Source organism: Mustela nivalis, assembly GCF_964662115.1.
Source record: "Mustela nivalis genome assembly, chromosome: 16".
Classification (NCBI taxonomy): Eukaryota; Metazoa; Chordata; class Mammalia; order Carnivora; family Mustelidae; genus Mustela; species Mustela nivalis.
This window is the reverse complement of record NC_139035.1, coordinates 11,994,601-12,008,813: the sequence shown is the minus strand read 5'-3', so window position 1 is coordinate 12,008,813 and position 14,213 is coordinate 11,994,601. Positions and strand designations below refer to the sequence as shown.

Sequence of the window (14,213 nt, the reverse complement as noted above, 5' to 3'; positions counted from 1 at the left end):
TGGGTCTGGCTGAAATCCATTGAGGAACTCAGATCCCCAGCACTCCTACCCTCCATCCCACAGCTGGGCGATTCTTCATTCCCTGCTGTGGCGGGAACTGGAGGCTTACTTGGAGAGGGAACCAGAGGCTCTGTGGTCGCACAGATACCTTGCACAGCTGAGGCAAAGGTCCCACAATGAAAATGGCATGGTTAAGTGATGTCATGGCACCAGGTGCTGAGACCCCAGGCCTGCTCTCTCCATCTGCTGCCAGAAAGCCAACAACTAGGCCTTCACTCTCTGGGCAGGATGCTAGAGGATCTTCTTCTGCGGCAACGGCAAGTTCACAAGGAAAGACTGACTTAAATGGCCCAACCGGATAATCCTCTGTGCAGCTCCAGTCAACAAACTACACTCAGCGCTGAGAGCCGTCAGTCTGCTTTGTAATCCCTGTCCGTAAATGTGCGTCAGCGACAAAAGACTCACTGGGTAACTTGGTCATCTGATTGGCCTCTGCTGTGAAAGATGGACACGAAAACAAACAGAAGAAAGTGACTTGGAGGAATGGTGCAGGAAAAGCACAGCTGCCAGAAATCCGGCTAGTTCCTTAACCCTCCTCTCTGTACTTTCCTGCATGTTTTAAAGTTTCTATTCTAGTTCTCATAGAAATAAGATACTGTAACAATAAAACAACAATATTGTACTATTATAGCAAAAACAATAACAGTAAAACAATGAAAAAGGAACATTCGAAGAGCTCTTAGAAATTAAAAATATGAGAAAAGAAGCAAAAACTCAGTAGAAAAAAGAAAAGATTAGAAATTAAGTAAGAAACCCCTAGAAAGGAAGACACAAAGACAGAGATGGAAGAAAGTGAACTGCACCCCTGAATCCTCTATCTGGTCCAATTGTCAGCCAGGTGTGAGGACAGAAAAAAGACATCGGCAGAAATGCAAGATTTCAAGAGAACCCTTTATCTCCAGAAACCACTGGAAGACATGCTCCATCAGAAGAAAAAGGAAGACATGGGATGTAGGAAACATTAAATGTATTTTAGGAGAATCACCAAGACAGAGTAAGGGGCCTCATCAGGATGAAAAACTACAGGCAACAAACCCATAGCATAGGTGAAATGTATTCTGGAAGATAAAAATGAAAGAATGTCTGATGCACACAAATGCCTTGAGAGAAGATCTAGAGCACTGGTCAGTCTGGCTCACTGCCTGGTTTTTAAATACAGTGTTACCTGGACATAACTGTACCCATGTACTTGCACCTGGTCTACGGCTGCGTTCACACTACCGAAGCAGAGTTGAATAGTTGCGACAGGTACCATAAAGTCTGCTGAGTCCAAATGCTTTCTCTCTGGCCCTTTAAGAAAAAGTTGGCAGACATGCTCTAGAGAATTGACTCTAGATGGACAAGAGCTTATGGTTGAATTAGTTCTCTATACAGAGAAAATGATGTAACTGCTAAAGTTAGGGAGAACAAAAACTGGACAGGAAAGGAAGAGTAGCGTTGATTGACTACATGGCTTAGCTTTGAATATATGTACATGATTATAGTAATGTGAAGGTCTACTACTCTGCTCATTGCAGTTACCCTACAGCTGCATCAGGAAGATGGGACGGATGTGAATGAATGTGTGGTGGGAGAGGGAAGAAGGTGCTTACTCCTCCTCTACCATAGTGGGAGGTCAGTAGGCTGGCCCTAAAACTGAAGAGGAAACATATAGATATAACAATCCTTGGTTCAAAGAGGTAAAAATCAGTTCTTCTGGGGAGAGAGAAACAACAGCAGTGGGATGGGGACCACTATTTTTTCAACAAACCTTTTGCAGGCTTTTAAAACTGTGCCTCTTTATACCATTGATTAAAATGAACTCCCCCACAAAACTGGAAAACAAACAAGAAACTTCAGCATCAGCAACTACATAGTATGTACTTGAGCTGCCCTTTTCTGCCCTTGAGTCTCGCAGATGGGTATCCCTGATCATCCCGGCCCGTTTCCTGGTGATTCGGGACCCATTCACAGAATCTGCACATTCGTGCTCCCGTAAGAGGTGGCCCGGCTCAGGAAACCTCTGCCTCTGATACAATTCAGGCACCAATTTAGGCAGATTCTGTCTGGTTCACAGACATTTCCTCCAAAAGAGCATTGCTAAAATGCATTATTCGGCCATGCCTCTGACTATGCTTACTGTCCTACAGTAGCCGCATGTTATTTTATTCTATTTCATTTTATTATTTTATTTTGTTTTGTTTTATTTTTTAAAGATTTATTTATTTAATTGAGAGAAAGAGAGTGTGTGGGTACCTGCGCCAAGTAGGGAAGCAGACTCCCTGCTAAATAGAGCGCTACCCCAGCGGGGCTCGCTCTCTGCACTGGGAGATCTGACCCCACCTGACACCAAGACGCCCAGTGGACTGAGCCACTCATGCACCCCAGTAGTTTAAAATCTCATCTATTCTGAACACCATTTCTTCTTAAACCCATAAGCATGGGAAGACAGTTATTTCTCAGTAATTATTTGTAGCTATAGGACAGTTTATTAGTATTTTCTCATCATCTGGCACTGGACCTAACATACAATAGGCTGGCAAATGTTTGAATGAATGAATGGACTCTGTTGTATAGTCAACAATTTTTTAAAAACCAAGATGCCCTGAGGGACGCCTGGGTGGCTCAGTTGGTTGGGTGGCTGCCTTCGTTTCAGGTCATGATGCCAGGGTTCTGGAATTGAATTCCGCGTCAAGCTCTTTGCTCAGTGGGGAGCCTGCTTCTCCCTCTGCCTCTGCCTGCTGCTCCCCTTGCTTGTGCACTCTCTCTCTCTCTCTCTGTCAAATAAATAAATAAAATCTTTAAAAAAAAGAGAGATTCCCTGAGAAGCTGTAGAAATGAACCCTTGCCAAAGCCACAGGTGATTCCATAACTTTCTTCAGCATTTCAGTCACCAAAGGTAAGTTGTGCTTCTGAATGATTTTGATTTCTGAATTAAAAGTAGTTTTCGCTTCTTTTCTAAATCTTCATAGGATCTTTCCAATTAAAGATGTACCCCTGGAGACGGATGGCCTTGCTGATTGGCTCTATCAACGTTTTATTGAAAAAGAAGAACTCTTATCACATTTTTATGAAACAGGTACACAGTATCCTATTATGTATATTTCTGAAGTTGATTATTCCAAAAATATACTTTAGGGGAGATAACCATTTTTTCATTCTTCAGATACCCTAGAGGAATCAAACTATTTCTATATTTAAGAATTCCAGCTTAGAATATTCATTAGGACAGTGTTAATGTAAAATTTATTCAGGCCTTTACTTCAGCAGCCAGTGTTCAAGATCACATGATGAGTAAAATGTACAAGTGGAACGAATTCGAGACAGTACACAGTATGTAGAAGACTACAGTCGCACGTGTACAATTACACGGGCTGTTTTATGAAATAGCAAATAACATTTGTGGTTTGGCATTGTATGTGATTGTTTATAAGACCGTCATCTAAAAAATACCCTTTGAGATCATTTTGAACTGCGTTTTTACATGCTTATTCTTTTCTTTACATATAGGGATAAAGCTTACTTTTTACATTTTCACGGATACGACCTTATACTTTTCTTCTTGAGAGAAAAAAGTCAATTTACTGGAAGTTCCCTTACCTATACTTAATATTCTCTACCTTATGTGAAAACTGCAATGCGTTGAAACAGCCATAGGAAGGGAGGAGGGGGGAGGGAGGAAGAGAGGAAGTTAGGAAAGAAGGAAATTAGCGTTGGTAGAATGCCAGGCATTACCAAAGTACTTTCACAAATAACTACATATGTTGTAGGCTTATTCTCTGGAACCTACATTAGGAAAAGAAAAAGGGGAAGAGAAAGTTGTTTTAGGTCAGATGATAGCTGTGAGATTTTAGATTAACAGAAAGTGCTGTTTTCTCCCCACTTCGATTTTTTTGGTTCAGAATTAATGTTCACGTTAAATCAAACTGTGGAAGGCCTAATGGTGCACAAAGGCTGATACTGTTAATTACCTTTAATGCTTCTGTTTTGGTGTTCAGGATTGTTTCACATTACCCACAACAGTATTCCTTCTGGATCCCAAGGTTTTGACCCCAGAGCTGTGGGCTAGTGCATACTCATATGACAGGGGCTGGGTGCTGTGCTTGTCTCTAGAATTCTTAGTAAGACTCATTCAACAAGATGCCCCTCTCCGCCATGTTCAGTCCTTGGTCTTACTCTCAAAATCTCTTTGAAGATAAAATAGGATAGATGTGTAAGAAGGCATGTGGTGATTAAGAGTCAACAAGATCTTTCTTCTTTCTCAGTCTTTGCCTCTTGCTTTATGATATTTAGCCTAAATTATAGCAACAATAATGGAAGTCTCTTTTTAAGAAAGCTATTTGTATAATAGACCTTGAAACTTGAAAGTGTTCTCTGTAAATTGCTTGTGAGAAGCAAATCCCGGCCTGAATCAGCTTACTCAAAGGGATTATCAGCAAGGACAAAGACCATTTGAAATGCTGAAGTGTTATCAAGATGACCTTAGGTAATATTGCCCTGAAGCGGTCTAGCTTTCCCTTCTAGAAAAGAATTTGAAGATATCTGTTTACTTTGTCTTTCTCCTTTTAATTACTAAGATAATATTTCATAAATAATATTCCCTTTTGAAAAGAATACCAACGATTTACCACTGCTTTTTTTGTGGCAGAAACATTTAACTTGTAAATGGAGGAATTGGTGTCAATTATGTCATTTCAGAAATTATTTAAAATCAATTTCAGAGCACTTGAGTGGCTCAGTTGGTTAAGTGTCTGCCTTTAGACCCTGGAATTGAGCCCCGCATCGGGCTCCCTGCTCAGTCTGCAGTCTGCTTCTCTCTTTCCCTCTACTGGTCCCCTTGCTTGTGCTCTCTCTCTCCTGCTGTCAAATAAATAAAATCTATCTATCTATCTATCTATATATATATATATATACATATGAATATATATATATATATTCAGGTATATATATATTCATGTATATATATATTCATGTATTCATATATACATGTATATATACATGTATATATATATTCAATTTCACACATCTTGTGTCCCAGCCACTGTAGAACTCTCTTAAGGTTACAATGGAAGCAAGGCAGCCAGAGTGACTACTCTCATGCAGCTTAAATTCCAGAAGGAGACAGAGAGTAAACAAGTCTGTAGAAAAAAGAATAGATAGACCTGGATCATTACAGATCATGGAAAATGCTAAGAAGGAAATAAACGGTGGAGAAGACTGTGACTGACTTGGGGCGATGGCACCGATGGTATTTTTTCTGATACTGAAAGAATGCAGATGTGGTTGCCTTTCCCTGAGATGAGGAAAGGCATCTCAGGCAGGAAGAATAAACGCAAATGTTCAGAGGTAGGAAAGGGCTCAGCAGTTCGAAAATTGTATTTCAAATGAGATCTCTCTTCAGGAACAATGAGAAGTCACAGACGATGATTTAAAAAACCAACAACAACAATTCTAAGTGAACTAATATTCGACTTTTGTTCCAGGAGACCTTACCACCACAGTAAGTAAATGAATATTTCTGTCTTGTCTTTTAGGAGCTTTTCCACCTCCCAAGGGCCATAAGGAAGCTGTTTCCCGGGAGATGACCCTCAGCAATATGTGGATATTTCTCATACAGTCTTTCGCATTTTTGTCAGGCTACATGTGGTATAACATCATCCAGTATTTTTACCATTGCCTATTCTAGGAATTGACTTGGACTTGTCAAGGTCACCATAGGAGTTCAGACTTTCATAAGTGTGCATTATTTTACATGTGCAAATCACAATATAAAAAAAATAAGCAAAGGAAATTCAATGGATGGATTAATATTTATCCCCCTTTGGGATATTTTAAAACTCTACTAAAATGAGGATCAGTAATATAATGACCTGCTAATATGTTTTAAGGACCTTTCACGTTTTAAAAAGATACACTCTACCACACACTTAAGCAAACACCACATTTGGAGAAGAGGAAATCATAAACTCATTGTAGAAGACCGTCTGAGAGAAACTCCGTTGCCACCAGACATCCTTGATGACCTAGTTCCAGCTCAAGAGAGTTGTATTCGTTCCTCTTAGCTAGTCGTCTCTATCAGGGCAGAGCTGTAGAGCGCCCTCATTTCCACCAACTCTGGCTGTGTGTCTCGGAGCCTAGAGGGGAGCTGGGCAGCACCCTCAAGAACTGTTCCCCTGCGGTTCACAGTGACACTCGGTGTCCGGCACGGCACGCCCGTGGGGGAGAAGCAGTGTCCACTGGACACGTTCCGGTACTAGAATGTGTTCCTAAAAAGGCTAGCTCAATCCAACATCGTGTTTACATGCGCTAGTGCTTTCCCTTAAATGAGGGGGGTCACTTGATTTCTCTTTTCATATAGAGGCATATCATAGACTGATAATTGTCTTTTACCAAATGCACTTTTATCAGATGCATATATAGCAAAGGATTAGTAATATAGCCTGAAAACAAATGTCAGCATAATCAGTGAACGGGATTCTTGAGAGGCTCTCTCTCTCTGCGTGGGTACCGGGGCGCCCCCCGCACGGAGCACCCACAGGAGCCTTCCGTCGGCTTAGAGGCTGTGTTCTGCCCACTTCGGCTTGTTAGCACCAACTGTATTTGGGGGGGGGGGGCGGAACAGATTAATGTGAAACATTATGATCAGTTTAAAATGATCAGTTTAAAGTGAGATAGGGGTTTTATTAGAAAAATAAGAGTAAATAAGAGTTAGAGCCAGACATAGGCTTAAAATGGTGATAAGTTCTCACATGGTACCCCCAAACCTGTGTTCTGTCATCACCTCAAGTTGCTGCCCACATCAGGGTGGTGTAACCATCAGACAGACCTGCACAAAAGGCTTCCCAATCTCTTTACAATCGCTTTAAAGAGGATAAAGTCAAGTTTCTATTTCTAGAGAACACTTTTTTCCCCTCCACTATGGTTTACCTCACAGTTGAACCAGACTCTTCTCAGAAAGTGCTGGGATGGCCTCAGACCCTCACCCGCACTCATTGAGACAGAGTTGGTGTTTGGTTTGGGATTGTAGGCTTTGAAGATCCTAGGAAGTCAGTGGCAGTTTCCTGTGATATGAGCGTTGTAGATGCCCCGTTGTCACTAATCCTACAAATGGCAATTTGGAGAAGTAGGCCAGAAAAGAAAAATAGAGACTATGTTTTCTATTTTTAAATAAACCAAAAAAAAAAAAAAAAACCTGAAAAGATTGAAAAGATGTGAATTTTCTCCCAGTTATGTGGGAAAGGTAAAGCAACACCAAATACAAGCCCACAGCAGCTTCATCTTTGGGTTAATTCTGTGCATATATGAAAGAGAATAATGTGTTAATGAAATACCTCATTGCATATTATGCTACTACTGGTAAAATGCAGAAGACAGTTATTGTATGTGCTTTGGTAGGGGTTGTTACAAGATGCAATTTTTCTTTTCTTTTTTTTTCTTTTTTTTTGGAAACCTAAGCATTTTACTGTTTTACAGGGACAGTGAGTAGGTGAAACTGATCTTGCGTCAGAGGCATGGACGGTGATAGGAAGCCTTAAAGATGCTTCTGTTTGAGGTCCAGCAAACGCTGCTAGAATCCAGGCTGAATTGAAATTGTTCATTTGAGAGGTTAGTCAGATATCTGGGGAATAATGTGCTCACTGTCAAGTATGGCACACACAGTCCTAGCTAGATAGGCCTTTTTCCTTATCGCTAAAGCAAGCCACAGCAAGGGGTGGCCAGTTCTGTCAGGGCGAGAGAGGCATACACGCATGCGTAAACGCAGGTCAGGGCCACTTTTGCCAGCGCTGTGCTCCAAAGGAACGTGCTATTGTTAATATATACTGTACACATTAAACCAGCTATGGTGTTAAAACGCTTTACTTTTCAAGCGCAGAGTCATGTCAACAGTCTGTAGAGTGACAAATACCAATAGATATGTGAGTTCATTTTTTGTGAGTTGTAATAGATGTGTCATGATCTATGTATCCCCCTCCAATTGTTAATAAGCGTGTTCTCTTTTGTTCATCCGAGAGCATCGATCGCGCTCTCCTTACCAGTAAGTGGAGGGCAGCAGCTTGCACTAGGGAATGTGGAGAGAGGGTTCTGTGGCAAATCAGGGAAGCAGCAATATGCCACTGTGTAGAAGTGAATAAAAATTCCAAATTTGTACTTTCTTTGCAAAGTGAGATGAAAGGAGGTTTAGGGAATATACATTTTATTAAGGGGGGAGAGACTGAAACCGTGCTAGTGTCATACCAGTAGCTTATAGTCTCAGCACTGCTTCGTCCCAGCTGACCTGCCTAGATCCCTTCAGCACAGGGGCGTGAGAACTCCCTTCTGGATCCTCTTCCCAACACGTCACAGTGATAGAGCACCTACCTGGTGGGCCATGGGCCGAGGGCAGGTGCAGCACATACAAAAATGACCACACCGGCGGTTCACTCTTCATGTGAGAAACTGTCGTTGCTGTTGAAATACACAGATATGATACATACAGACATATGATGGAGAAACCTATACACCAGTGGAAGATAAAGAAAAATGACAGAATGGAAAATGACGTTTCAGGTGGGCAAAGAAGTTAGCTGAGAATCTAAATAGCTTTTTACAAAAAGAGGGCTCTGAGTTCAGTTCTGTCATATTATTAAGTAGATTTTAATCTTACAATCAAACATGACTTCCCCACAGTGAAGGAACTAGGGATTGCTGGGTAATTCATCCAGTGATACATCATAGTTAGCCAAAAATGTAATGTGTATTTATGAGTTTGAGGGGTTTTTTTTTTAATCAGGCTTTTTTGTTCTTCTAGAGATGCTTGCTGATTTTTAAAACAATGATTTTAATTGTTCATTAGTTTCTCTTATGTATTTATGACTGTGTTAATGAGTAGTGAAAGATTTGGGAAGACAGCTTCAGAAAGAGGGAACACAAAAGCCTAAATAATCCATGGACTAGAAAAGGAATCCCTGAATAATCAAGAGTTGGCGGTTTTGCAGTGATGCTCAAGCCTTTAATGGAAATGAGATGTGAAGTCACCCAACACAGGCCTCAGAGCATCGTCCTCATGTGACTCTCGTGGGGACTGATGTTAAGAATGCCTCTTCATTCTTTGTTCGTGTTACCCCTTGTGGGTTTGTCTTTAGTGACATTTTGACAATCACTTCCCTGAAGACTCTTGTGAACTAGTGGGACCTGGTCATAATCAGAGATAGCAGTCTTTAATCATGGACAGTCTTACTGGATTCTTTCGATATAAGGAAATGTTATTTGCACTGCCGCATAGGAAGAGTGAGTTATTTTCTTCATGACACAGGATTTCACTCCAGAGTTACCATCATGAGGGGGTCCGTTCTGTTCCACAAGGATGACTAAAAATGGTTAGTCTTCCTTTTTTGCCATGTAATACTGGGAACCTTATGTCTGTTCACGTGAAAGGCCAAGTCCAAAGCAGAAGGTACACTGGTTTATGATATGAGGGGATGGAGACTAATGTGTTTGGGACCAAAACCACCAACATTGGACATTTCTAGATCACACAGGGGCCGGGTGCTCTCTGGAGCAATCACTGGTTGGTGCTTTATTGCAATCATTTTGCATTGATCCTCAACAATTAGGAACTGGACCCTGGAAATAAGCTGAGGGTTGCTGAACTGCTGGGGGAGGGGGCACTGTAGCCATATGGAAGCTAAAATTGGGGTTTTTCTGCAAAATTTCCATTGGAGGATTTTTACATTTAATATTTTTTAAAACAATTGAAAGAGCAAAAAAATTTTAAGTGTATTCTAGTTGCAAAGTAGACACACATATTTTGAATGGCTTTATTTTTATTGTGTAGAACTGTTGAACACAGGACCGGTGCACAAGCTCTTTACACATGAGGGGTCTGCATTTTACAGTAACTTATCTCATGACTGGGTAATGAAACAGTTACACACAGACCTGCCATTGTTGCATTAAGTGCTTTCATTTTCCTTACAGTTATTACAAAGTTGTATTTATTTTATACAGATGGGTTTTTCGTTTTCCTGATGCCATATGTTTACTTCAGCTTGTTGACCTGTTTCTCTTTCTTTGTTATCTGCATGTTGAAATGTATGCTCAGAATGAATGTAAAGGCTGTGGCAACTGTCTTTAATTTTTGTAAAGGGCTGGTCACACGCGGATCTGGTTTATGAATGCATACGGGTTATTTTAGAAACCGGATCACCTTTTCAGAAATGGAGATGTGAACACCAAAAGAAGCATTTTCTCGCAACAACAACAAAAAAATGAATAGCTGGTTCTATTTTTTTTTAACTTAGAAAAAATAAAGTTGATTTTTTTCAAGTAAAGTGCTTTTACTTCTTAGTGGTGGGGACGGGGTATTTGTGTATTTCTGGAGGTATTTCCGCATGAACATCTGTGGACATGTACTTGGGAGCACACCGTGGCAGCTGGATGCTGAGGGCAAATTGAAAACCAAATGAGAAAAAACAGTGTACTTCCTTCTTTGGTTTTAAACTCTTTCCTCCACTCCTTCCCTACTCTCCCCCTTGGTATGGTGGAGATACTGCTATCCTGGTGGTATACTGCTAAATGTTGAACAGGCCATTCTCCTGGGGGAAAAAAAATGATGTGTGCAAATGCACATAAGATGGCTATAAATTTTCCTGATACAAGAATATAGAACACAATTAATAGATAATAATAAAATATACTTAATTGTAAGTTCTGTATGGCCAAGTGATTCTCCCAGGATGCTTTAGTTGAGTTTGCTGAACTCTTGTCACCAACCTGTGATGTGAAAAATGGAATAACATCCTAATTCACCTATCTCTCAAATTTATTGTTGCTCAACCCAATATGTGATCTACTGCTAAACTATTTCTTACCCTCGTACAAATTTTACTCATTAAAGTGAACCACTTTGAGCTTTAGCACTAATTACAAGCTTATATAATTTTAGTAACAGCTGTTTAACAACTGCTGGCAAAATTATAAAATTTAACCATCGGCTCTAGGGTTAGGAGCCAGTCGGAGCGATCTCCAGCATACCACTGTCCTGTCTTTTCTGTTGGTTTCACTGTTAATACTGAATAAATTTCTCACAGTTAAGCTACTCACTGCTCTCAGGAAATTCCTGCCACAGACCCTTCCAGGGGCTTCAGAAGGTAGGAAAGCATTCACATTGGTCTTAAACAGCACAATTTTGATTTGAAGAATTTGACAAAAGCAAACTTTTCCTGAAGTGCATGGGAAGCTTGCCTATTTCTAAAGCTGATTCTGTGCTTTCGGGTCTCAAAACGAAGTAGACTGTGATATGAGCCTGAGATTTTGTTTTGAGCATTTAAAACATTTATTGTTTAGATCATTGTTTGTAGAATATGTTTGATCCCACTAAAAAAATTTAAATGTATTAAAATATCATACTACAATCTACCAAATAAGTTAAAATGTTACAGTTCAGTCTACCTCTTCTTCTGTTTGGATTCAGGCTGTTTTGAGTTGAGGTTCTAATTTTTCCCCTCTAGAAGTTGTTTCTGTCCAAGATGAAGAACAAATCGAGGGCAGAAGACGGCATATTTGAAGCTCTCAGAGATCTCTCACTGACCAGCCCTCTTTCTCATGAGTTCGGGGAAAAAAAGCCATTGTTTTAAATCTCCACTTAATATGAAAATGCTTGTTTTTAAAATGTTTCTTCCTGCTGGAAAAAAATATGTATTTTTAAAAGGAAAAAAAATTCCTCTTTTGGCTATAAGAAAAAGTCAGCTGTATGAGCAGGTGTGACCATATCATAACATGCTGATATATAAATCAATAAATTTTTACCTCTCAGGACGTGTATAACCTTGTTCTTAACTCTTAGAGGCACAAGAAATAATAAATATCAGTCATCCAGGGGCACCTGGGTGGCTCAGGGGGTTAAAGCCTCTGCCTTCAGCTCAGGTCATGATCTCAGGGTCCTGGGGATCGAACCCCGCATCAGCCTCCCCACTCAGCAGTGAGCTTGCTTACTCTTCTCTCTCTGTCCCTCTCTTTGCCTGCCTGTCTACTTGTGATCTGTCAAATAAATAAATAAAAATCTTTAAAAAAAAAAAAAAATATATATATATATATATATATATATATATATATATATATATATATATTTTAGTCATCCAGGTCACATATAAATGACACACAATTGGAAGCAAGAAAGGTTAGCTAACCACCAGAAAAGAGCCAGGCTCTTTTCATCATCAGAAAAATTAGTTATGCTCAGACCCATTTTACAAAGGAAGAAATGGAACAATGTTTTTTTGTTTTTGTTTTGTTTTGCTTTTTGCTAGAAAACATGACTGTATCATTAAGCTCATCTCTGAATTTTCCCCTAGAGTGTTTCTGTTGCTTGTCCTTGGAGTCTCTTCTGCCTTTTTAGGGGTGAGATTTGCTCTAGAGATGGTGGTCAAGTTCTTAGCGCTCACTTACTGTGAGCAAGGGACAACACTGGGCCATCCTTGCGATGACAGCAACTGTCTTCCTGGTGTCATTGAGAAATCACAGGGCTGGGATCCCTCCCCAAGTTGTCAGTTGTTACATCTTCATGCCTGTGTTTCATTTTTGATGCAGAACTTCCTGACAAAGGTCTTATTTTCAAGTTTTTCACCAGTTAACTAAAACTGTGTCAGGACCAGCTGGTGGACATTTGAGGGACAAGAAAGTAGAGCCCTAGAAGTGGAGAAATCAGAAGACCTTAGACTACTAGGAAGAGGAACCCAGGAGTGACAGAAGGCAAAGGGAGCACAAAGGTGGCTTTCTAAGCAGGTACACACAGCCCCTGACACAGGCAGACCTCAGAGGGTCTCCAGCACCACGGTGAGTCTTAAGGAAATCCACCTCTGTGAGAACTCTGTCTTAGAACCACCATCTTGAGGGCTCACCTGTGGAGGACCCCACATGCCATTTCAGTTACTCTGCCCTCTTGGCAGAAGCAAAGCGTGCCTCTGAGCCATTAGGCATCTCCAGGATGCTAAACAAAAGGACAATTCAAAATATTGGTGACAAGGAGCTTCTTTTCATCAAGGCATCTGGAGCCCACAATAGGGCTTTTAGCTTTCCCTGAAATGTACACATTTCAATTAGGACAAAGGATGACATTGGAAACGAGGCATCTGGGACAGTCTCTATTGGATGTATCGAACTCTCACATATTCAGTGTGGGGCAGTGAGAGCCGTGGCAACTTGGGGCTCCAAAAAGCACAAGAAATAGAAGCCCACCAAAACTTCTTTTGGCATGATGTCATTTTGGAGAAAGTCACAGATTCAATCAATGTGGATGGGTCTACAAGAGGGTGTAAATACTGGGAGGCATGGCTTTATCAGAAGCCATGTTTGAAGAGGGGCTATCACAGTAAACAATTTACTGGAATAAACAACACTAGATGGGTCTAGAACTCTTAGACTTTTACAAATTTGCCCATAATTTCAATAGTTGGAAATATTTTGAATTTCTGAATACTTTAAGAGGATTAGATCTGTTGGTCCATCACTCATTCATATATATCATATTCATCAAAAGGACACATATCTAAAAGAACGGCAGTTTTGTTTGGGAGTAATCTTTATATTATTTTCAGCTCCAACTGATGCATACCTCATTAATCCTTAGCCAGCACGAACTTCAGAAATCACCTTGTTTTGAGACGGTGGATTTCATTCTGGTGCAATTTTGGTCTCTTGCTGGTAGCATCAAATGGCTACTTAACAGAATTGTGGGGGCTAGAGACTGGGCTCTTGATTTCCATTGAAATGTTTTCCCCAAAACAACAGATTGCCTGTTTGGGTTTCTGTTTTGAGTAAATTAAGAGTTAAAGCTAAAGGATTAAGTATACTTCTTAAAGGGGTGATGGACGAGTTAAAGCTAAAGGATTAAATATACTTCTTAAAGGGGTGATGGACTTAAGAGCTTCTAGAATTTGCTTTTCCTCGATTTTAAAGTCTATGTAATAATTCTCAAGCCCTAGATTATTATATTTTTTTAAACTCTTCCCTCAGCTGTTGCAGGGATACAATTAGCCGCTAAAAAAAAAAGTCTGAAATCCATGCTGTTAATCTCTTGGAAGGTGGAAGTAAAATGTAGTTTGTGTTTATCTTTGCCCCATAGAGGGAAAGAGAAAGAGAATGCCTCACTTCAGACCGAAGCGGGGAGAGATCTCAGTCTCATAACAGCTCCTTTC

The 14,213-nt window shown here is 40.4% G+C and overlaps 1 protein-coding gene across 3 annotated transcripts in view; it reads left to right on the top strand.

The window, feature by feature from the left end:
• Positions 1-10,349, top strand: part of LPGAT1 (lysophosphatidylglycerol acyltransferase 1) — an 85,082-nt gene extending 74,733 nt beyond the window's left edge. For all 3 annotated transcript variants that reach the window (XM_082702457.1, XM_082702456.1, XM_082702454.1), the window contains 2 exons: positions 3,012-3,118; positions 5,574-10,349. In XM_082702457.1, coding sequence (XP_082558583.1) covers positions 3,012-3,118; positions 5,574-5,725 — 259 coding nt within the window. In that variant the 3' untranslated portion in view covers positions 5,726-10,349. The remainder of the gene's footprint in view (positions 1-3,011; positions 3,119-5,573) is intronic.
• The last annotated feature ends 3,864 nt before the right edge of the window (positions 10,350-14,213 follow it).